Source organism: Sclerotinia sclerotiorum, genomic scaffold (assembly GCF_000146945.2).
Source record: "Sclerotinia sclerotiorum 1980 UF-70 scaffold_9 genomic scaffold, whole genome shotgun sequence".
Lineage (NCBI taxonomy): Eukaryota > Fungi > Ascomycota > Leotiomycetes > Helotiales > Sclerotiniaceae > Sclerotinia > Sclerotinia sclerotiorum.
Genome location: NW_001820827.1, coordinates 325,042 through 346,387, shown reverse-complemented (window position 1 = coordinate 346,387; position 21,346 = coordinate 325,042). Strand labels below are relative to the sequence as shown.

The window sequence follows — 21,346 nt, the reverse complement described above, 5'->3', positions numbered from 1 at the left end:
GTGGAAAATTAGTGGGAAGGAATAGGGGAGATAACTGTAAAAGAAGTCGGGAGAAGGGAGAAAGGAGACTAGAGGGACGAGAAAAGTGGAGGTATTAGAAATGGATGGAGTTACTTTGGAGATGGATTTGGGGATGGAGTTTTATGAACAGTGGGATTGGCAGAGGTTTAGGGAGGCGGAGAGTATGGAGTTGGAGGAAGAAGACGGTGGTGTGGTGCAGACAGAAGTGGTCTTAGAGAATATAGAGGAGGTTATGGAAAGGGAGGAGAATATTGGTGGGGCTGGAAGAGTGTATGAGGTGGAGGAGGGCACATCACGGAGATTTGGTTTGGCTCAATACGATGGGTCGGCTGATGATGTGCATGAGAATCAGGAGACTGGATCAATATCAAAAATACGGATTGATGATGTTGAGATGAGATCGCGACAAATGGATTTGCCACAGTATGATGGCCCGGTCGAAGAGGCCGAGGACGTCGTGTCCATGTTGAAAACCAGAGAAGAAGATATCGATATAGGTTCTCGGCACGATCATGCAAACATTTTCACTCACTTGGTGGATGAGGCTTTGAACGAAAACACTTCCGAGGGCCAAGAGCAAAGAGTGGTGGTGGAAAATGTCGAGTTGAATAAAGTGGGTAGCGGTATTACTCCGGAGAAACGTGATGATGTAGGAGGCGAGGGAGATGGTGATGGAAGCATTTCGGATTTCTTTGGAAGCGAGAATATTGATGAAGAAGTGGTCGACCTTGGTAATACCGACATACCTCATGGAACTCATAAGAATATTCCAGAGTCAAGTACAACTACGACTGAAATGACAGTCAAATCTGGTGTCATTGTAGAAGCAGATACTTTCGAAAAGAGCAATTATTTCAAAGGTCAGATGAATGATAGGATGGAGGATCAAGTTTTAGATGGCGAGACACATGTGCCAGAGGAAAGCCACAACGACATGTCAAGTACGGGAAAGGCCGCCAGCAAGATGGAAGTCGAACCACTGATCGATAAGCCTGCAGATGGGGAAATTAATGGATTCAGAGAATCTCTCAACAATACCTCAACTTTAAAAACAACTTGTCCAGAGATTACTGTTGAAGCTGGAACGAACGCCAATACAAATGCACATTTCGAAATCGAAGGCCACGACGCTGAAAGTATGGCTAGCGGTTTACTCAGCTATGAAAATCTGAGAAATCTTGAAGGAAAGTCCAGTTCAATGTCTATTCTCGACCAACCACCTATGAAATTTACCACCCAGAATGAGTTTCTCGAGAAAATTTCCCCTGCCACGGAAGAAACTACTGATGCAAATATCATGAACGCTGCGTACAGTGACAATATGCACGCTCTTTCACTGGGGCAAGATTTCGGCATCGCTAATCAAACGTCTGTGAATGATGAAAGCGTGCAAGAAGATGTTGAATTGCCTCCGTTGCCCAGGATGGAGGCTCCGGTACAAAAAAGTCAGATAGAAATTCCCGACAGCGATGCGATCACAGAGTCAAGTCAGCGATCTCCACGGAAGCTTGGTCATATTGACAGAACACTCGATAGTCCAATAAATAATTTGAAGGATGAGGGGACACATATATCAAATTATGGAAGCAGGGAAGAAATAAGCGATGGAGAGGCCGAAGATATCGTAAGCTCATTTGCAAGAGAATGTGCAACAAGCTCCATTGACCCAAAGAAAAATCTCAACAGGCCGGAAACAATGGGAGCTAAGAGCCTTCAAAATAGAATAGATACAACTATAGGAGATAGACAGTCAATCGAGATTGCACCAGTTGATTCTGCAAAGAAGCCGAAAGCAGATTCGAAATCTGAGAGCGAAGATAAAATAGAAATGGGGACATGCCCTTCTGAAACTATACCACAGAAGAAGACGAACAAGAGAGGTCGGCCACCAGGAAGAAAGAAATCTGGGATAGTTAATGGTGAAGGTGACATCAAGGAACCTATCGAGAAGAAAGCAAAGCTTGTCGAATTTGATTCAGATAAGGCGTTGAGTATGGAGGCTGAGGACGATTTGACTGAAAGCACACCTGTGCAAGAGAAGAAAAAAAGAGGCAGGCCATCTAGTAGGAAGGTTTCTTCGCTGTCTGTTGGTGACTTTGTCGACCAAACAGACGAGGTAATCAGGCACTCATCTTCTGCGGAAAGTCGGGCAAGTGAAACATCTTCAAGTAGCCCTGCTTCCGACAAGAGAAAACGAGGCAGACCATCTAGTAGGAAAGCTTCTTCATTATCTGTTGATGAGCTTGCTACAGAACAGGAAAAAGCAACTGTGGATGCACCAGGTGGCTCCAAAGTGGCTTTTATCGATAAAGCAGATGAGGTAACAAAGCATTCATCTTCAAAGGGAACACCAACCGATGATTTGTCTCCCAATAGCCCTGCACCGGAGAAGAGGAAGCGAGGTAGAGCAGCTGTGAGAAAGTTTTCTACACTATCTAATGTTACGAACGATAGTTGTGATGTTGAAAATTCCGAGAAAGAGATGGCTTCGATGGATGAAGATAGTTCGCATTCAAACATTGGTTCCGGATCGGGAGGCGAAACAATCTCAAGCTTTCCTATCCCCTCCATGGAAGAAGATAAGAAGAGTGAAAGGCCATCTCGCCGAAGGTCTTCAGGTTTGGGTTCTCGGAAGCAAGATGCGGAGGAATCAGGCGGACATCTGGGCGAATCGAATGGTGTCATGGCAGCAAATCTCTGTGATAATGCTGATGATGTTGAAGAGCTCGCAATCAACGAAACAATGGATGAGCTGGCCATGAACTTATCTTCGCCTGTTAAATGGAGGAGTGGAAAACCAGTCAATAAAAACTTGTCCGTTTTAAGTCTAGAAAAAGGAGACACCGAGGAAGCTGCAAAAGAGAACTTACCTACAGTTTCAGTGGTGATTCTCGAGGATGTAAAGATGAATGATTTAACACCCAATCACAAATCCACTGACGAATTCGTTACCATCTCATCTTCATCAGTCAAGAGAAAAAGAGGAAGACCTGCAGGGCGTAAGTCTTCTGGAATTGAGACTGAAAACGCGGAGGCTGAAGAATTATCATACAAGGTCTCATCGTTACCACATGATGACGTTGTGGCCCAAGAAACTACGTTGAATGAAAACCTAAATGATGATTTGGATGATGGTTCACCTGTACGACCGAAAAAGAGAGGTAGACCTGGTCGAAAGTTGTCCCAAATGAATCCCGAGAAGCCATCAGTCAATGAGGCTTCGGAAAACCCCCCTGAGGACATTGATGCGGAAGAGTCCTCAAAAGACATTATCAATGGCTCTGGGAATGGCATTGGATCCTCGAGATTAGCTGATATTGGTTCCTCGCCGGTGAAAAGAAAAGAGGGTGGAACTGCTAGCCAAGGGGAATCCGAACAGAGTTCCAAAAAGATGGCTGGCAAGGGAAAATTAGAAGGAGCTCCGGATTCCGAAGTGGCAAGAGCTGCAGATATTGGTATTATTGCGCCTCTTGCTGTTGAGCAGTGGAACGATGAGCCACCTCCTGTCAATCCATCATCGGAGAATAGAAAGAGAGGTGGACCTGGTAGTCGCAAGGCTTCTGAGCTGGGTGCTGAAAAAGCTGCTACAGATGAAATTGCAAGGGGAAATCCTAATTGCATCGTGACGCAAGAGGCTGTAAATTCAGATTGCAATGGGCCACCAAGCGTCAATTCTACGCCAGAGAAGCGGAGACGAGGTAGACCTTCGAGTCGTAAATCTTCCAGTCTAATTATTGCAAATAAGAACTCTGCTGAGACTGTTAAGTCATCTCCCAACGACGACGTTACACCTGTTGCTCATAAAGTTTTGAATGCAGATATCAATGAACCAGCGACTGAGGCTAGCTTATCCGCAACTTCTTCGCCAGAGAAGAGAAAGAGAGGCCGCCCCTCGCGCAGCGCTTCTGGCTTTGGTACTGGAAGTGCCAAAAACATGTCAGGTATTGATACTACTGGCAAGAATATCCCGCCAGAAATTGTTAACTCCGATGAGGAGGAGGACGAGCTGCAAGATGAGTCGCCGCCGGTCAAAAAGGTCAAGCCAGAGCCAAGAAAACGAGGTCGACCATCTGGAACCAAGATTTTGGGTTTCAGTATTGAAGAAAAAAAGACTGTCGAGGAAGGTTTGACCAAGGCAATAAATACTAGAATTGAGGGTAATGAGACTTTTGAGGGGGATACAAAGACTCATGATGAACAACCTGCACAGAGAAAAAGACGAGGTCGACCTGCTGCAACCAAAGCTAGGGATATTAGCGACAGTGATTCGGAAATTTTAGAACAAGAACAGCAAAAATCCGCAAATTCAGAGCTTGTTTGTGCTGAATCTGAGGAAACTGTCGAGGACGAAGCCGACGAGCAAGAAGAATTAATTGTTGAGAAGAAGAGAGGAAGACCAACCTTACTCAAGAACAAGGGAAAAGAGGGTGCAAAAACTTCGGAGTCTTTAGACGAAGATATTATCACCCCATCTGCTACACGTAATTCTAAAGGCAAAGTCTCCGGAAATCAACTTTCTACATCATCAAACAACTCATCCTCTTTACAACGACAAGGTGCCTTCTTAGCCGAGATGAAAGCTATGAAACTCGTAAGTCTACTCCCCCCGGCACTTTTAACTTTCCTGCAAATCAATTAACTACCGTCCGTTCATAGTCATCAATCCAAACACGCAACGCCAATCTCAGAATCGAAATCGCTCAGAAACGAGAGAAAATTCAAGAAATCACGCAAGGATTGGAGCAACCTGCTAAGGAAACGGTCAAGAGACATATCAAGTTGTTGCACGATTATAATGATATTAAGGATGTTGGACAGGGATTACTGGGTATGATTGCGGATAATAGGGGTGTGAGAGTTGGGGAGTTGTATGAGGAGTTTGGGGTGGATATTGCTGATTAGTTTTTTTTGGCGAGAAATTGAGAGAAGTTGATGGGGAGGTGGTAAAGGAACATTTTCGTATGGGGATGGTAGTTAATAGACAGAACCTAAATGAGGGGTATAGGACAGTTGGCAGAGGATAAGGAGCAGGCGGCGGTGCTACTGGTGCATTTGGTTTATGATTTCTTCTTTATGATACCAATTTGTCTACTATTTGCTGGGAATATGGGGCTTTTTACTTCATGAGGGATTTGAGCAATAAATTGTCAAATTCTGCGATATGGAGAGGGAGATGAATGGAGGATGTTCTTGATACATATAATATAGGTAGCTAGCTAGCTATAATAGCTTTATCCACAAACTAGGAAACTCTCCATCGTCACAAGCAACCATCACATCATATCAAATGAATAATTGTAACTAAACTACCATCACAAAATGATTCAATTTTCCATCCTCGTTCATCTCGTCATCTATAACCTAACTGACGCACCCACTCCACTCAAACTCACACCTCTTCACCATGCCTATCTCCTCTCAATACAACCCCGCTATCCTCCAACACGGTAACATAAATCATCATTTCATCAAGAATACTAGTATCCATATGTAAAGCGGCGGGGTGTGTATGTGTATGTGTATGTTGGGAATACTTGGAAGAGAGGGATTTAAACGACGAGCGTGATTTGAAGGATGAAGAGCAGGATTTGAGGGTTTTCCAGGGGGAATTGGTAGGGAAGCGGGTGAGGGTGGTGGTGGTGGTTTTGGGCGGAGTGGTGTGTGAGGTGGGGAAAGAGAGGAGGGAGAGGAGGATTAGTGAGAGGAGCGGTTCGAGGGAGTGTGTGAGGAGGGATTGGGGATTGGGGATTTTGATTAGTTGGGGAGTTGGGGGGATGAAAATGGAGAATGGGATGAGAGGTGTGAGGTTGAGGATGCTGGTTGTGAGGATACTGTTTTTGCATAGGGATTAGATGATTGGAATTTTGGATGGGATGTTTTGATAGGAATCAGGAGGAGTACGAATACTTACAAGCAGCCGAGGAGATAAATGCTTGATATTGCGTATTTTTTGTTACGGCTCAAATGAAGAGAACGTAGGATAGGTAGGGATAATATGAAAAGAAGGAGATGGAAGAATATATTCGTGATGGCGTGGGTTATTGAGAGAGTGGATTTATTGATACATCGGCCATGTGCGATTGTGCGATCCCATATATAAGGAATTGGTGTACATTGAAAAATTGTTGCGGTATCGAAAGCGATCATGGATAGGCATATTGATAGAGTGGTGATATGATAAATGGATTTGAAATTACCTGGCAGGTGGAAAGAGATATAGAAGAAGAGTAGAGATATTTGGATCGTGGCTATGGTGGTTTGATAAATGATTTGGAGGATGTAGAGATACTAGTATAGTTTAAGCTGACATGTTGGAGCAAAAGTAGGGAAATTGATTAGTATCTAGGATTCCCTACCATGATAGCTTTTTGAGCCTTTTCGGGATGGAGAGAGGCGACATCATGGCCCAGTCCCCAAGTAAATATGCCTTATCAGTGTTTTGTTAGGTTGGTCAATGGCTCCTTTGGACGGGTGTACTCACCAACGCACCCCACGATTTCATGAGCGATCATGAAGCCCTGCATATGTAGTGTCAATTAATTACATATAAATATCTAGATATTCGCATTCAGAACACTCACAAGAGCAATCGAAATGCCTACATCTGCCTTGTTCAAACGCCCACATTGCCATGCAACACGGAATATGACAGCAAGCATGGACATAAATAAAAGTGGAATAGTAGTAGCCAGCCAAGCTGTTCCGGAATCTGTTAGCTCAGACATGATATTGACGGTTATTTTGGCTTTATTAAAGAGGTAGAACTTTCGCAAACCATTCTCGAGGAAGATGAGAGAAGAATAGATTTAAACAGACTTTAAGAGTAAAATTCTAAGCAATTTGCACGAGTAGGTACGGAATGATACTTCATGACCCTTCAAACTCTTTGGATAGTGGTTCATTGTACTTCTTAAAGTCGCACAATTCGTTTTTGAGGTCATCATGACTTTTTTCGCTACGAGCCAGCTATAGGAATCTTACCTCATGTCCTTATAAAAATTAAAAGCATGAACAATACTGTTGTTTTAAGTAAATTTTCGAGATCACAATAGGATGGCGATGATGTACCAGTTTCGACACGGATATATTCTAGATATTCCAAGATTTAGAGATACCATTCAAAACTTAGAAGCAGGTAGTGAAAGAAATGTTGACCGATCAATAGGACATTCGGTGTAACCATAATGATTCTGGTAGTTCACGTAACTACACTTGTCAAGTAGTGCAAGATCCATACCATTCGCGATTCGAATAATAATTCTTTTATATCGTGAGTCCGTGTCGATTTTGTGCTACGGTAGAATTCTGGTGTGACGAAATCGAGGTAACACGGCGGTTGATTTTGCATAGCTGAGACAGAGACTTAGTCTGGTAAGACGTGAGAATTCCAAACAATTTACGTCACCTCAGGAGTCCTAATCGTGACTTACTGCGACCTTGAGGTTGCATTGTGGTGCGTTAGATTTCATTCTATACGAAGAGCTCGGCGAGTGCACGTGCAAATTTGGAATACTATTCTACGCAGGTCTCAGTTGATAATCTTTGGGTTGTAAATGCAAGAACTGTAACACAGCAAGAGCAGTATCGTCATATTGTATAACACAGCGACAGTGTTAATATAGTACGATAAAGTAAAGATCATGATGTTGGAGCGAAACTTTGAGGGAGTTGGATTAAACTCGAACTAATCCACTTTAGGTCTAGCCGCTGAAACGTCACGGACGACCTCCCCCTCTTCCAAGGTTCCTTCCAACAACTCTCGTCCCAGTTCGATATGAATTTCTGCAACATATGTTAAATACATGCTTGAGAAATTGCTATCTTGATATTGAATACTCTTTCGAATCTTGTAAGTCCAGTGACAGCAGCAGCGTCACTCACCAGTAGGTATGCGGTGTCTTCCAGTTCCAGGAAGCATCCAGGTCTCGGTTCACGGATCACGTCTGCCATACCATTCAGACCGGCTAAAAACACATGATCTATGATTACATTGGGTTCAATGGCGGTAGATCATGACATTCAAATCTTTGCAATGATGCCTTCAAGTGAGGATATGTCATGGGAAAGCAGCAATATTCCTTGCTCTACACAAAACGGAAACCGTGAAGACTCTAAGTGCTTTGAACAAATTTCTAGCTTCGATTTCACATGTCCCACAAAGCTTTTGGATGTGTATTTGATGACTTCTCGTCGAGGTTATTGGCTTCTACTTCAAAACGAACTTCAAACACTGAGGTAGAAACAGCTTGCAACTTATTCCACTAAAGATCAGTCAGTTTTTATTATTCATTAACTTATTCATAATCGGAGCCCATACCATTCACTCAGTCCATCCACCCAATTTTTACTTTAACCATCCTCTCTCATCTTTTTTAGTCTAAGCTTAGTTTCTGATAAGCATCCATCAATTTTTCCACAGCATATTGAAAACAAATAACAATGGAGAAGGCAATAGGTATTGAAATTAGGGACATTAAAAATAAGAAAAATTGAGAATCTTCGTCTCCTAAACCATCAAGTCCCATTCCACTCCCTCCCAAATAATATTGAAGGTTTATTTGGAAGATTAATCTTCATGTTTGGCTAGCTTTATGTGCTTTTTGGCTAGTTACCGTCCTCAATCGCGGTAACATTGGAAGCGCTAGCATCTTCGGCATTCAAAAAGATTTTCATATTCAAGGCAATGATTTCATCATAAATCTTTCCATCGTCGGCATGGTTCTTATTGTTTTCGAGATTCCATGTAACACATTACTCATATTCGGTGTAGTTCAACACAGATCGTTCTTGCTGGAGAAATTTTCCTCGGTTTGTGAAATCTTTCGAAATATAAATTATCTAGAATTGAAATAGCATAGGGATCACGGGTATTGGTAATGGACTCGTCACAAATCTTGCAGGATTCAATGCCATGCGTTTCTTCGTTGGCCTATTTAGAAGCGAGAATTATACCAGGTATTACCATCAGTCAGAATAGAAATCAGCACACCTCCAAAACCACAGCAAGTGTTTACATTTTGAGTCAGTACTATCCTCCGTACGAAATCCAGTGGAGATTAGGCACGTTGATGGTTGGCAACGCTCTTGGTAACGCATTTGCTGCATTGCTTGCATTTGCTATTGCTGGTATAAATAATAGTAATGACTATCATGGGTGCAGATAGACCTTCATGGTGGAGACTGTCCCTCATCGTCGAAAATTGTATTACTGCTCCAGTTGCAATTCCCATTTACCCATTTATTCCGGCTTGGCCACATCAAGCAAAATGGTTGTCCGATAAGGAAAGGACTTCACTCGCTGATATCATTAAGAAAGAAGACTTCTTGAACAGACGGATGAGGAGTCAGATCGTCACACGTTCACTATCCTTAAAGATTGGAAGACATACATATGGTGAATACCTCGATTTAATGGCTATCCTAGGCTAATCAAGTGTAATGGCATAATTCTAGGATGCGCAACAATCACGCTTTATAGCGTCGCGATATTTACTCCAACGATTACATCGGTATAGCTCTTCATCAAGATTCTCGCCACGTTCAAATTCTGTGAATCCTCGTCTTTGTCGCCGCAGCAAATCTGCACTGATCTCCTCAGTCTTATCCGATCATTTCAAAGATCCTACAGCATTCGATCGTTTTTAATATAGCATGATTATATCTGGTACTGTTATCCTCCTTAATCAGAAACATACCAACGTGCCTACCAAGTATGGAGCTGTATATCTCCTCGCATGTGGAATTTATGTTGCTCAACCGATGCTATGGACCATTGTGACAAATATTATTGTTTGAACATACAAGATTGGCTCTACTACAATGCTTCAAGTCAGCATTGGTAATTTCGACGGCGTAGCTTCAACACTTTGTTTTGCAAGTACCGAAGCACAATTGTTCGTTTTGAGATATACAACCGTTTCAATAATGACTTATTGCGCTGCTGGGCTTATATCTATTTAAGCAATTTTTTCTCGTGGATAGAAAATAGGTCTAGAGCTGCCGGTAAAGTGGATTATTTACTGGAGAGATGTGACGTCGATAGGGTTGGCGATAGTCACTTTGCTTTTAGAGGTACGTATTAGTGGCTTGTAGGCGCTCGGGGTAGTTTCTTCCAGCATGGTGGTGATATAGCGGAAAAGTTTCACGGTATCACAATTTTTAGAAGTCCTAGGTACATAGCTTAGGGATAATTTGGCTGATTAATAATCATACCATTTTGAAGCATTTCTTGCTTCTTCATTTAGGATGCATAGTAGCGTGAGTAGCGAGTCTATTTAAACGTTATTTTAGATTCAATGCATGGAACTTTTATGTCACACATAGGTTTCACTTCGGAAGCTTGCTGAACCATTTGCATTTGGGTTTCGCGGATTCGTATTTCAGTTCCGAAGTTACCTAACATACTTAATGCAGTGTACCTTCGGAACTATCTGAACTATGTTGAAGGTTCTTGATTCGATCATAATTTCTTATCATTGTAAAGATTTGAAACATTCCTCTTTTGTTCTATCCTGTCTTAGCTACACGACTTGTGCCGCAGCGGGATCTTTAGGTTGTTTTGTCTCTGGTGCTATATCACCACTCAGCTACCCTTTCTTTTGGATATCACAATATTATCATTAGTCAGTGTTTGAGTTACAGAACCTTTAAACTTTACAATATGGTTCATATTCAATAGTTCATGTTTCGTTTACCCCCCTCTTTCTACTAAGTCGCCAGCTTGTCTCTAACCCTCGTCTAGTTTCCACCAATAATCTGGACGCTACAATAATCTTCGTACATCTTTCCTCCTCACTTCTTCAATATCTCTGTTCACAATCTAAAACACGCCCAACCTCCAACTCCCATCATGCCAAACCCCAGCCTAGCCCACTCCGTCCCTGAACCAAGCGAGACTCTCAATATCGCCATAATTGGAGCGGGTCTGACTGGTCTCACACTCGCCCTTTCTATTTCTGCTCTCCCACCTAACAAGCGATCTCATCTCCGCTACACCATCTACGAATCTCACCACAGCTACTCGGAAATTGGAGCCGGTATTGGATTCGGCGCAAGTGGCCACCGGATCATGAAACTACTCCATCCCGATTTCTGGGAAAGTTATAAAGCTATTGCAAATTGGGGCGACGATGACGTCTGGTGGGATTTTATAGTCGGTGATCGAGTTGGCAGCTCACAAGAGAAACATGGAAAGGATGAAGAATGGGAAGGAAAGAGAATAGCACAAGTAAGAATGAAAGAAGGAAGAGAGGGTCAAAGTACCGCGCATAGAAGATCCTTGATGGATGTCCTCATCAAACTCCTCCCTTCTTCTGCCGATGTGAGATTTGGAAAACGTTTAATTGGAATTACTTCTACTTCTCTTCCTTCCAATTCCGACGTCCGCGATTCTAAAGTCACACTACAATTTCAAGACGGCACAACATCAACCACAGACTTAGTAATCGGCGCCGATGGCGTCAAATCCCTATGTCGGGATATAGTACTCACACCGACCAATAACGCAGACGCATTAAAAGCACGTTTTACGGGGAAAGTGGCATATAGGGGTTTAATACCAATGGAAGAGGCAAAGGCAAGTATAGGGGAGAAAGCCGGACAGAGGATATTTTATTTGGGACATGGGGGACATGTGGTTTCTTTCCCGGTGGAGGGTGGGAAGAGTATGAATATTGTTGCTTTTGCGAATAGGGAGGAAGGTGTTTGGGAGGGGAACTGGGTGAGAGAGAATGTGGAGAAGGAATTGGAGAGGGATTATTTGGACGGGAGATGGGGGAGAGATGTGGAGGGGGTTATGAGGGTGAGTGGATGATTTCTTGAACGCTGGATTTTATTCCATGTGCTTTCTTTTGTTTGAACCTTTTTATGTTATTGATTTTTTTTTGCTAGATTTCACCTAAAGCATTTTATCTTCTTTGGTATTTTCATATTACTGTCTTTGTATTTTCCTCATTTCCTTCTAGCCATCAAATTATTTGACTATTTTTGAATGACCACTTCCATCTCATGTTATTCATGTAAAGTTCAAATTTTATTTCCCTTTTTCCATTTCATTCAGAATATATCCCCTATTTCCTTTATCCATAATATACTTTCTCCCAGATCCCCTCAAGCCCAAACTACGTTCACTGACACAACCTCTCTCAGCTCATTAAATCCCCCTCTTACTGGGCAACATTTTACCATCCTACAGCACCCACTTTCCACCACCCAACTCTTCCTATCCTTCTAATCGGCGATGCTGCACACACTACTGCACCGCATTTTGGGCAGGGTGCTGGTCTTGGTAGTATGTATTTCCATTTTCTTCTTCACTTACCTGAGGTCTTCCCGGTAGTTCAGTTTATTGTTTATTGAGGATCTGTTTGTGATTCCGATTTCCCCATAGTAAACCGAGTATACAACAACAAGCTAATCACCATCAAACCAACCCATCAGTCGAAGACGTCTACATCCTCACCAAACTCCTTTCCCAGCTTCCCTCTACCCCTCTCGCTCCATCTAACGCCCCCTCATCCCTAGTATCCACATTTCCTACCCAATCCTCCCCCTCTCATCACCTATCGCTATCCCTCCCCTCCCTCTTCACAGCTTACACACAAATTCGCCAACCGCGCGCCACAATCGCCGTAAGTACCTGTAACCACTATGGTCGCATACTCGATATGGAAGATTCGATTATCTCTGATAATCTTCCGCTTCTGGCGGAGAAAGTTCGTAGTATCGCTGATACGATTTGGGGGTATGATGAGATTGCGGAGGGGGAGAGGGGTGTACGGATTATGATGGGGAGTTTTGCTGCGGAGAGAGGGAGGGATTGAATGAGTGATTGAGATGGTTTAGTGTGTGAGTGGTAAATGGAATGGGATATACATACTATAACTACCTTATCAATTAGGGAATATAAATCAATGCAAAATCCCAATCGCCACATACGACCATAGACTGAAGAGAATTGGGCATCCCGTCCGCTCTGCCATACACAAGCTTCAGATCGGTGGATTAGTAGTTGGGTGGGTGACCACCAGCGAATCCCCACTGTTGTATGTTTTTGTTTCATCATCTTTTATTTTTTGGCCTTTTTTGGCTCATCTTGATTGAGGTTGATTTTTTGTCATTTATCTGAATAATCTTTCTATTCCAATACCACTTACTCACTGAATGGTTCTAGATAATTTATCTAATAATTTAACTCTCGACTATTTTCGTTTTATTATTTTACATTTGAAGGAAATAAGTGCATAGATACCTAGATAGATTTTTTTTTATTAAAAAAAAAATACATAGTCCAAAATTCCATTTTTATTGCGCTAGTTATCTCTATATATTCCAGAGCTCAGTTTGGTACCATGAATCATCACCTGATCCCCCTGACTTCTCTCCCACCTCACAACTTCAAAAAGTCACTCCCAACTAAATCCCCAAATTCCTCCCCATCCCTAGCATCCACCCCACTATCCAAAACCCTCTCAACCGCCTCTCCTATTTCCACCCCCTCATCCCCATCCCCCTCCCCATCTCCATTAACCAAATCAAAATACCCACTCCTCCCCCCCTCCACCCCCAACAATCTAACCACCACCTCCGCCACATCCCCCCTAGTAACCGCACCCCTCCCCCCCGTCTTCCCCAACAACACCCTCCCTTTCTCCTTCCCATCCCCCAAAGTCCCCGGCCTCAAATCCATCCAAACCCAATCCTTCCTCATCCCCCCCTCCACCACAAGCACCTGATCAGCCTTCAACTTCGCATTATAATAATCCGAAAGAACCTCCCTATTAACCCTCTCGACATAATTCCAATCCTCATCGGTCCACCAGGGAGCGCGCGAACGACGACAGATGAGCGCGGAGACGAGGAGGAATTTGCTGATGCTGGGGGTGGAGATACTGGCGCGGATGAAGTGGATGCAGGCGTTTTGGTCGATGGCATAGGTGCGGGATTTGTCGCCTTTGCCGCCGGCTCCTGTGGGTTGTGGGTTTTTAGATTAGCTTTTATTCGTTGTAATCATATCATAGCTGTTATTAATCCTCCTATTTCCTCCCCCTCCCGCTTTCAAATATCCAAACCTCTCAAAAAAAATCAAAAAAAAAGAAACTAAAACACAAACCCGCACACCAAACCACCCAATCCGGCCTCGCCTCCTCCAAAATTTCCCTCGCATCCCGCACACACCCCACCTCCTCCAAACTCCTCACCAAGAATTCCAACTTCCCAACTTCCGTTCCTTCACTCTTCAATTCCTCTGCTTTTTTCGCCGCTTCAAGAATATCTCCCTTATGTCCCTCATTCCGTATTAGAGAGATCAGAGACCAGGAACGGGCGAGGATTTTGGGTGTCATGTGTAGGGAGACTTTGCCGTGGCCGCCGAGGAGGAGGATTCGTGGTTGCGGGGGCATGGTTTTGTTTGGGTGATGGGTAAATGAGTAGAGTATCTTCTAAAAAAGTCAAAGATTTGTGTTCTAGATACTAGATACCTACTTAGTAGTTATAACAATAGTACTTGAGTACCCCGAGTTTGCTATAATTGTTGTGTTTGTTTGTTTAGATGCGGGGTAATGCTGGGGGGTTGGTGGGCTAATGAATAAAAGATTGTGATTGCATCATAGGTAAGAAAGAGTCTTATTTCCTCATTACCTTCCTTACCTTTCTGTATCTACTAGGTATCTTACCTACCAAAAGGTTAAAATATACTAGATCATCATACCTCATCTCATCGATCAATCAATCAATCATTATAAATAATGTAAATACACGTATAACATCACACTTTTAATTCACAAAACAGAGCAAGAATCACAATCAGAATACATTAAAATCATCATAAATGTTTATTGAATATTTTATTCATTCCTATTTACAAAATAAAGTGTGTATAAAATAATCGGGATTTCGCATCCGTAACATCTATCCATTAATGGAAAAATGACAGAAGACGAGGCCGTCTCGTCGTCTTTTATTCGACCGATCAATCACGGGTTCCCGATAGGCTTTCTTCCAATTCCTCTTAAAACTCCGAAAGAAGGGGTATATCTCATCTAAAAAATAAAACACTCTTCTACCAGAGAGAGGAAAGAGAAAGCCTGACAGTTCAAGAATAGAAAATAACTAGAAAATGTTTGCTTTTGCAATATGTCTATGCAGAAAGCATATATGGGTCATTAGTGCCAGTTTTGCCAGCCATAAGTAATCCCAACTCTCGCATACGTTCTGCACCTTTACCAGGTTGTGGTCTACGCTCTGGTTGTCCTTTGCGTGCACGATTGGCGCAATGCTTTTGATAAAATTTCTCCTTTCGTCTTTGTCGCTTTTGCTCAAGTCCTTTGACAATATCAATTGCTCCTCGTAATGGTCCATCACCATCATCCTTTGCAGCGATTTCATTAGCTGCAGCAATACGACTCGCAGTATATTGACGACAGAAAGCATTTGGAGTTCGAGGAAGAGACTTGGTATGAGTCAAACCTGGTCTTGATCCTAAAGGAGCAAACTTGATTGCTCGACTTCCGGTGATGGAAGGTGAAGCTGGAGGAGAATCAATGACGCGTGCCGGTGGTGGAGAACATGGTCTGTTTGGAGATTCATCCCCAAACAACTTGCGTAACGGAGGTGATTGAAGACGTTTCTTTGGTGGTGGTGACTGGAGACGTTTCTTAGGTGGCGGTGATCGGAGACGTTGCTTCGGAGGTGGAGAGCGAAGACGTTGTTTTGGTGGAGGAGAGTGTAACTTTCTTGGAGAATGGCCCGGAGATCTACGAGACCTAGCACGACGGCGGTCCGAATCAGAATCTTCAAATTTTCCTTGCATCCAAACATGTTCATCACTCTCAATTGTCTTTGCAACATCATCAATTTCGTCTTCTTCATCCTCAGGATCAGAGGTTGGGAAAGATGGATCAATATCCTGAGGGGTAGCGATGTGCCTGGCATATTTTCTCGCTTCCATACAAGAAACATAAGCATCTTCGAGAGGACGATCTTCATCAAGTGTTCCGCAAACAAAATCGGTACTATCAGGGAGATCTGGGGTTCCTGGGCGTATCTTGATGCTGCGAGGCTTTCTCGGTCTTCGCTTGCCCCTAGATAATTCTCTTATAGGGGCCGTGCCGTTAAGAGATTCGATTGATGATGCTGAAGCAGTTCGGTTTGCAGAAGCACGGTAAGTGCTAGCTTCGGCATTTGGAATAGGAAATCGTGCTTGTTCCAATTTATTTGGTGTCCAGAAATTAAAATCACCTTCGGTATCATCCTCGTCATCAGAATCAGCGAAACCAGCTTCGTTATCTGTCTCATTTCCATCTGTAGCATCGTCATCAGAGTAAACACGATCAGTCTCATCATCCTCATAATCATCTTGATCCTCATCGGAGCCATCTTCATTATCGGAGTCGTTCCCATCGTCAAAGTCTTCATCATCTTCTTCCTCCAGAGCTTCTTCTTCGGCTTCCGATCCGAGTCTGCGAATTCTAATCTCCTTTGCGAGGGTGTCATTGATGGTAATTTTTGCTTTTGGAATCTCGCCATCTGTGCGAATCCAATCATCCTCCTCCAAACCTTCACTGCAGAATTCGTGAAATCGAGCAGCCTCGGATTGTAAATCTTTCTCGCCAGCAATGACATACTTGGGCTTACATCTTATCGCAACAGGACTTTGCGATGCACGTCTTACGGTTCCTGTGGATTCGCGATGAGGGCGAGCAGAAGATGTGGTAGCAGGTCTAGGCTTTCTTGAAGTAGATGGTGATCGGCTTGGAACGCGTCTTCGCGGTAGAGTATCTGGCACAGCGAGTTTCAAGGATGTCTTTTCAGTGGGTTCCACGTTCGCTACAGATTTTTCCGTAGGCTTAGAAGGACAAGCAAATTTAATGGTAGATTTGCGTTTTGGAGCTTCAACTGCGGGAGCTGCAGGCTCAAGGGGTTTCGCGACGGCAACTACCCCTGTCTTAGGAGCGGGGTCCTTTCGCGCACCACAAGCGAAACTGATACAACGTTTCTTTGGAGCAGCCTCAAGAGGTACGACTGGTGCTGCTTTTGGTGAAACGTTAAGAATTTCCGTGTGAACTGCAATGATTGGATCAGCCGCTTCATGATGTACGACTGAATTAGATGGAGGATATGTTGGTTTCCGAGTCATCGAATAATATGATGTATTTGGAAATGGTGGGCTGGGTGTATTGGTGCGAGCAGGACTTGTGAAGCCTCCATCGCTTGTAAGTTCGGCAGTCGATGCTAAGCTTACTGTGCTCATTAGGGATCGGCGGCGCATTAAGTCGGTGGTAATATGTATATCAGGTTTTTGTGTCTCGGATTCCGGGCTTTTCAAACCTTTTGCAAGAAGGGAAATCGCGCGATCGTTTTGAGGGCGAATGGGAGCTTTTGTAAATTCGTTTGGTTGTAATTCAGGAGGCTCATCGACTTCTGCGGATATTATTTCTTCGTCGCCATTTGCAGACATATTTGAAGTGGATGTCGCTTGTGGACGCCACGTTAACATATCTTGCCCCTCCATGGTGTGGTTCCGATCGTGATTGAGATTCATTGTGTGTGTATAATTAATATAAGTAGGATCGACTGTTGGTATATGGTCGATTAAAAAAAGGTTGTGGTATGAAAATCAGAATGTGGTTTCCGAGATGGTTGCGGGAGACCGAATTTAAAGGAAAAGGTCGTCGTTGTTTTGTGGTTGAATTGATTTGAAGTGGATTGAAGTGAAACAATCGAGTTACTCCTCAAAAGGCTCGACGTATTGGTGATTGGTGGTAAGAGGTAAAAATGCAACAAATGTAGAGTTGTTCGTCGTCAGATGCCTTTCCCAAAGAAAAGCAAGGGCCGAGGAGGACCGTTGAATTAAAGCGTCCCTAAGGACCGTATTGCTATAATTGTCGAGAAACCATCATGTTCAGAAAAAGAGATTAATCCGGGTTACTGCGAGGAAAGCAATAAAAGGAAAGAAAAAAGTGGTATCTCTCTCTAATGGAGGATTATTGTTGGTAGAAGAGAGAAAAAGTGGTGATGTGTATAATAAAGTTGTTGTTTGGTTTCCACTCTGAATTTATGTCGTAACGGTCTTTCTCTTCAGTCGATAAGCAACAGGTATTAGGTTCAGCGAAAAGTACGGTGTATTTTTTGGGGTGCTGGGCGGTTGCTTGTTATGGGGTTGTTGGGCGGTGCTAGATGGTGGCTAGTTGGTGGGTGGTGCTGCGGATTTATAAAATGACGTTCAATTAAGGGCTGAAGTGAAGTCTTGTTCCTTTTCCAGGGCTGATCTTTTCACACAAATTGAATAAAAATCAATCTTCTTTGGTTTTGGTTTTGGTTTTCTGGTTTATACTAAGGTATAAAAAAGTAAAGTAGTCCCCATGCCAGTACCAGTCGGAAAAGAAGACCTGTTTTTGCCACTGCCTCGATCCTCGATTTGAAGGAATTTTCAGTGATAAAGAAATCAAGTAATCATGAAATCAAAGAACCACGACTTTATAAAAGAGACCCGAATTCCCAAGAGGCTCTTGCTCTTTCTATGCTGGCGAAAGCTGCTTTGAATGTGGTAAGCGTGTGTGGAAGGGTGTAAGGGTGAGAGAGTGAGAGGGTCCAGAGAGGAGAGTGTCTGTCGTTGGTTGGTAAATAATGCAGATGGATGAAAAAGGTCGCAGAGTAAGTAGGAAGAGTGAGGAAAGTACAAAGTAGGTAGTAAGTGGATAGATATGCACTTCCCAAATAGAGGTGGATAAATAATGAACACACTAAGATGCGTACAGGATAGTGTAACGGATGTGTGACGGATAAGCGGATTGGGAATTTGGGAAAGCTTTTTTCTTTTTTCTTTTTTTTTTCTTTCCTTTCTTTGAGAGATAAGTGGGTTGGAAATTTTAGGGTGGCTGTGGATTTGTGGATGGTGGATGTGGGATGTGGTAATTTGTGCTTGTGCCAGTGCTTAAGCGTATGTACTTGTACTTGTAGTTGTACTGCACTGTACCCGTACCTCTACTTCTACTTGTACTTGGGCTTAAGGATATAATAAGAATATAAGAATAACATCAGAATCGGGCATATACGATATGGCATATATGATGTGGGTTTAGTCATACACCAAGAAATCATTCATGTTTTACTTCCCGTCCATAGAGGAAGAGAGAAAGAGGCGAACCATGCGAATGACTGATTAACTATGAACAAATGACTTGAATGAATCTTGAATCTGGTTCAGATAAATAGATGGTGTGTTGTTTATCATGTTATTATTAGCGGTTGGGATCTTAGCAAACTCAGTCAGTCAGTAGTGGGTGATTTGAATTTCAATGGTTTCGAAACTTGAAAAGAAAGGAAGAAGGGCTTAGAAAGGATAAGGAAGGAAGGATAAGGATCATATTGGTAAAGAATGACTTATTTTGATGCAATAAATTCAAATGGAAAATAATTTGATTAATCCGCCGCCATTCTCGCAGAAATCAACACTTTCTAGATGCTAACTACTCTGTACAAGAAAAACTTTCTTTCATCGAAGATCCATGATTTATTTCAATATCGGAGAAAACCGTCTCTGTCTCAAGATTCAAATCGCGATATCGCAAGCAACCCAGATAAAATACTCTCGCTCATGCCATTCACTCACTACTCTTGTCCTCTGCACATACCTTCCATGGTGACAAGACAGCTGCCATACCAATCCCATTCATTCATTCATACTTCCGCTCAAAAATCCCGCGTTCTTTGTCCTTCCACTCTCTCTCCTAATAACTCTCCCCCCATCTCTAATTTTGGTGGTGCAGCTCAGCAGCAGCTGCTGCCATGTAAATCGAGAAGTGGATCCCGCGATAGAACTACTATATCATTTATTCTATTCCAGTCAACCCATGAATGAATGTCCTTCCTTCCAGCTTGTTTGATTGAGATTTGACATGATCATGTACCTAGGTTACACTCTACCAGCTCAGGTCTCTTATGCCTGTAGACTCTAGAGTACAATGCTAGCAACTCTTCACGAGCTACAGGGGAAAGCAAACTCAAAACATTCCTCACCCAAAACTATTGCATGCTAAACACCAAAATCTCATTTACTTTTCGATAGGTTCTTACAGAGGTATCAGCCAAGCAAAACCATCCTACTGCACGCCCGTTGACCTAACCGTCCTACAGGAAGGATACAGAAAAGATGTACATGCACTTATACTTATTATTATGTAGCTAATTCAAACATGTACAGCTACTACAGCAAACTCAAATAATGAAATTTCCCACCCGCTCTTGGGACGGCCTGAACTCGGAGAGATTGAATTATTATTTGGGTTGACCAATTCTTAGAGATCTCATGATAATTTGGTGATTCGTTGAAACTTGGATAAGGAGTTTATTGGATCCATCTCCAATTTCCCCATTGTCAATTTACCCCCTCCACGCCCCCATCGCCCTAACCGATGGTTTCTTTATTATCATCTCAAAGTCATAACATGGACAAATATCAATTGATTTGCTTTCCTTTGTTCTCAGATTGACTGTTGGTGTCACATTCAACTCATTCCTCATTCCCATGACTTGGATTATAGATGATTCATCAATCCATCAACCCATCACCCATTTTTATCTTGTCCTTCGATTCCAATAGATGCTGCATCTAACAATTTACAATCACAATCTCGGAGTCCATTCCCCAAACCATACAATTGATTCCCGTTATGGGTTCAATATATTCTTCATCTGGTAAGCCATTCATGATGATACATCGTGAGATATCATATCATATCATATCTCTTCATCGCAATTGAACCAGCCAGACGCGGCAAAATCAAAATATTACAGAGCCAACATCACGGATTCGTGCTCCCCTTGGCGCGCATGCAAAAAGTCATCCTCTAAGCACAACCTTAGCTGCAGGACTCCGTTTACCTTTCAAAACGACCTCTAGCAGCAGTGCTGGTATTCATCCATGTATTCACACGGGGGACTCTGCTCACCTATGAAACGCTACCTACCAACCTCCTCCTCCATGAATCCCTCTTTTCCACCATCATGCAACGTGGGGGATGTGGATTCATCTTCTTGGCCGTTCTATCCATCCATTTCATCTGATGATACACATACTCCACCAGACTGTCAGTGAACTACTCACCAAAGTGCCAAACTTTATATTTTACTTGGAATCGTTTCAAAGGCACTCGTCATTTTGCATTTAGGTATAAAGGGTCTACGAGAAACGTGCGGGAAAGTATATCTTGCATAGCGCAAGTCATGTCACATTCTCCATGGCTCATGTCATTTCAGGTAACATGTATCAGATCAAACAGGCTCGTGATACCTTCACCTGGCGGGATCCCACCTTACCATCAAGTTA

The 21,346-nt window shown here is 42.9% G+C and overlaps 8 protein-coding genes across 8 annotated transcripts; 4 read left to right on the top strand and 4 right to left on the bottom strand.

The window, feature by feature from the left end:
* Positions 1 to 100: 100 nt before the first annotated feature.
* SS1G_07065 (predicted protein) lies at positions 101 to 4,923 on the top strand (the record flags this gene model as incomplete). The annotated part of the gene is made up of 2 exons (XM_001591569.1): positions 101 to 4,612; positions 4,678 to 4,923. 2 exons carry the CDS (start codon positions 101 to 103, stop codon positions 4,921 to 4,923), a joined length of 4,758 nt encoding a protein of 1,585 aa, XP_001591619.1.
* A 502-nt stretch (positions 4,924 to 5,425) lies between these two features.
* SS1G_07064 (predicted protein) lies at positions 5,426 to 5,958 on the top strand (the record flags this gene model as incomplete). Its single annotated transcript, XM_001591568.1, has 3 exons — positions 5,426 to 5,468; positions 5,503 to 5,843; positions 5,914 to 5,958. 3 exons carry the CDS (start codon positions 5,426 to 5,428, stop codon positions 5,956 to 5,958), a joined length of 429 nt encoding a protein of 142 aa, XP_001591618.1.
* Positions 5,959 to 6,356: 398 nt separating this feature from the next.
* Positions 6,357 to 6,962, bottom strand: SS1G_07063 (predicted protein; the record flags this gene model as incomplete). The annotated part of the gene is made up of 4 exons (XM_001591567.1): positions 6,357 to 6,448; positions 6,503 to 6,539; positions 6,603 to 6,718; positions 6,878 to 6,962. 4 exons carry the CDS (start codon positions 6,960 to 6,962, stop codon positions 6,357 to 6,359), a joined length of 330 nt encoding a protein of 109 aa, XP_001591617.1.
* A 217-nt stretch (positions 6,963 to 7,179) lies between these two features.
* Positions 7,180 to 7,470, bottom strand: SS1G_07062 (predicted protein; the record flags this gene model as incomplete). The annotated part of the gene is made up of 3 exons (XM_001591566.1): positions 7,180 to 7,227; positions 7,259 to 7,371; positions 7,452 to 7,470. The coding sequence occupies 3 exons, from the start codon at positions 7,468 to 7,470 to the stop codon at positions 7,180 to 7,182; spliced, it is 180 nt and encodes a 59-aa protein (XP_001591616.1).
* A 1,701-nt stretch (positions 7,471 to 9,171) lies between these two features.
* On the top strand, positions 9,172 to 9,450 carry SS1G_07061 (predicted protein; the record flags this gene model as incomplete). Its single annotated transcript, XM_001591565.1, has 1 exon — positions 9,172 to 9,450. The coding sequence occupies one exon, from the start codon at positions 9,172 to 9,174 to the stop codon at positions 9,448 to 9,450; it is 279 nt and encodes a 92-aa protein (XP_001591615.1).
* A 1,639-nt stretch (positions 9,451 to 11,089) lies between these two features.
* Positions 11,090 to 12,842, top strand: SS1G_07060 (hypothetical protein; the record flags this gene model as incomplete). The annotated part of the gene is made up of 3 exons (XM_001591564.1): positions 11,090 to 11,821; positions 12,169 to 12,310; positions 12,460 to 12,842. The coding sequence occupies 3 exons, from the start codon at positions 11,090 to 11,092 to the stop codon at positions 12,840 to 12,842; spliced, it is 1,257 nt and encodes a 418-aa protein (XP_001591614.1).
* A 489-nt stretch (positions 12,843 to 13,331) lies between these two features.
* SS1G_07059 (hypothetical protein) lies at positions 13,332 to 14,420 on the bottom strand (the record flags this gene model as incomplete). Its single annotated transcript, XM_001591563.1, has 3 exons — positions 13,332 to 13,382; positions 13,751 to 13,986; positions 14,132 to 14,420. The coding sequence occupies 3 exons, from the start codon at positions 14,418 to 14,420 to the stop codon at positions 13,332 to 13,334; spliced, it is 576 nt and encodes a 191-aa protein (XP_001591613.1).
* A 737-nt stretch (positions 14,421 to 15,157) lies between these two features.
* Positions 15,158 to 17,476, bottom strand: SS1G_07058 (hypothetical protein; the record flags this gene model as incomplete). Its single annotated transcript, XM_001591562.1, has 1 exon — positions 15,158 to 17,476. The coding sequence occupies one exon, from the start codon at positions 17,474 to 17,476 to the stop codon at positions 15,158 to 15,160; it is 2,319 nt and encodes a 772-aa protein (XP_001591612.1).
* Positions 17,477 to 21,346: the final 3,870 nt, after the last annotated feature.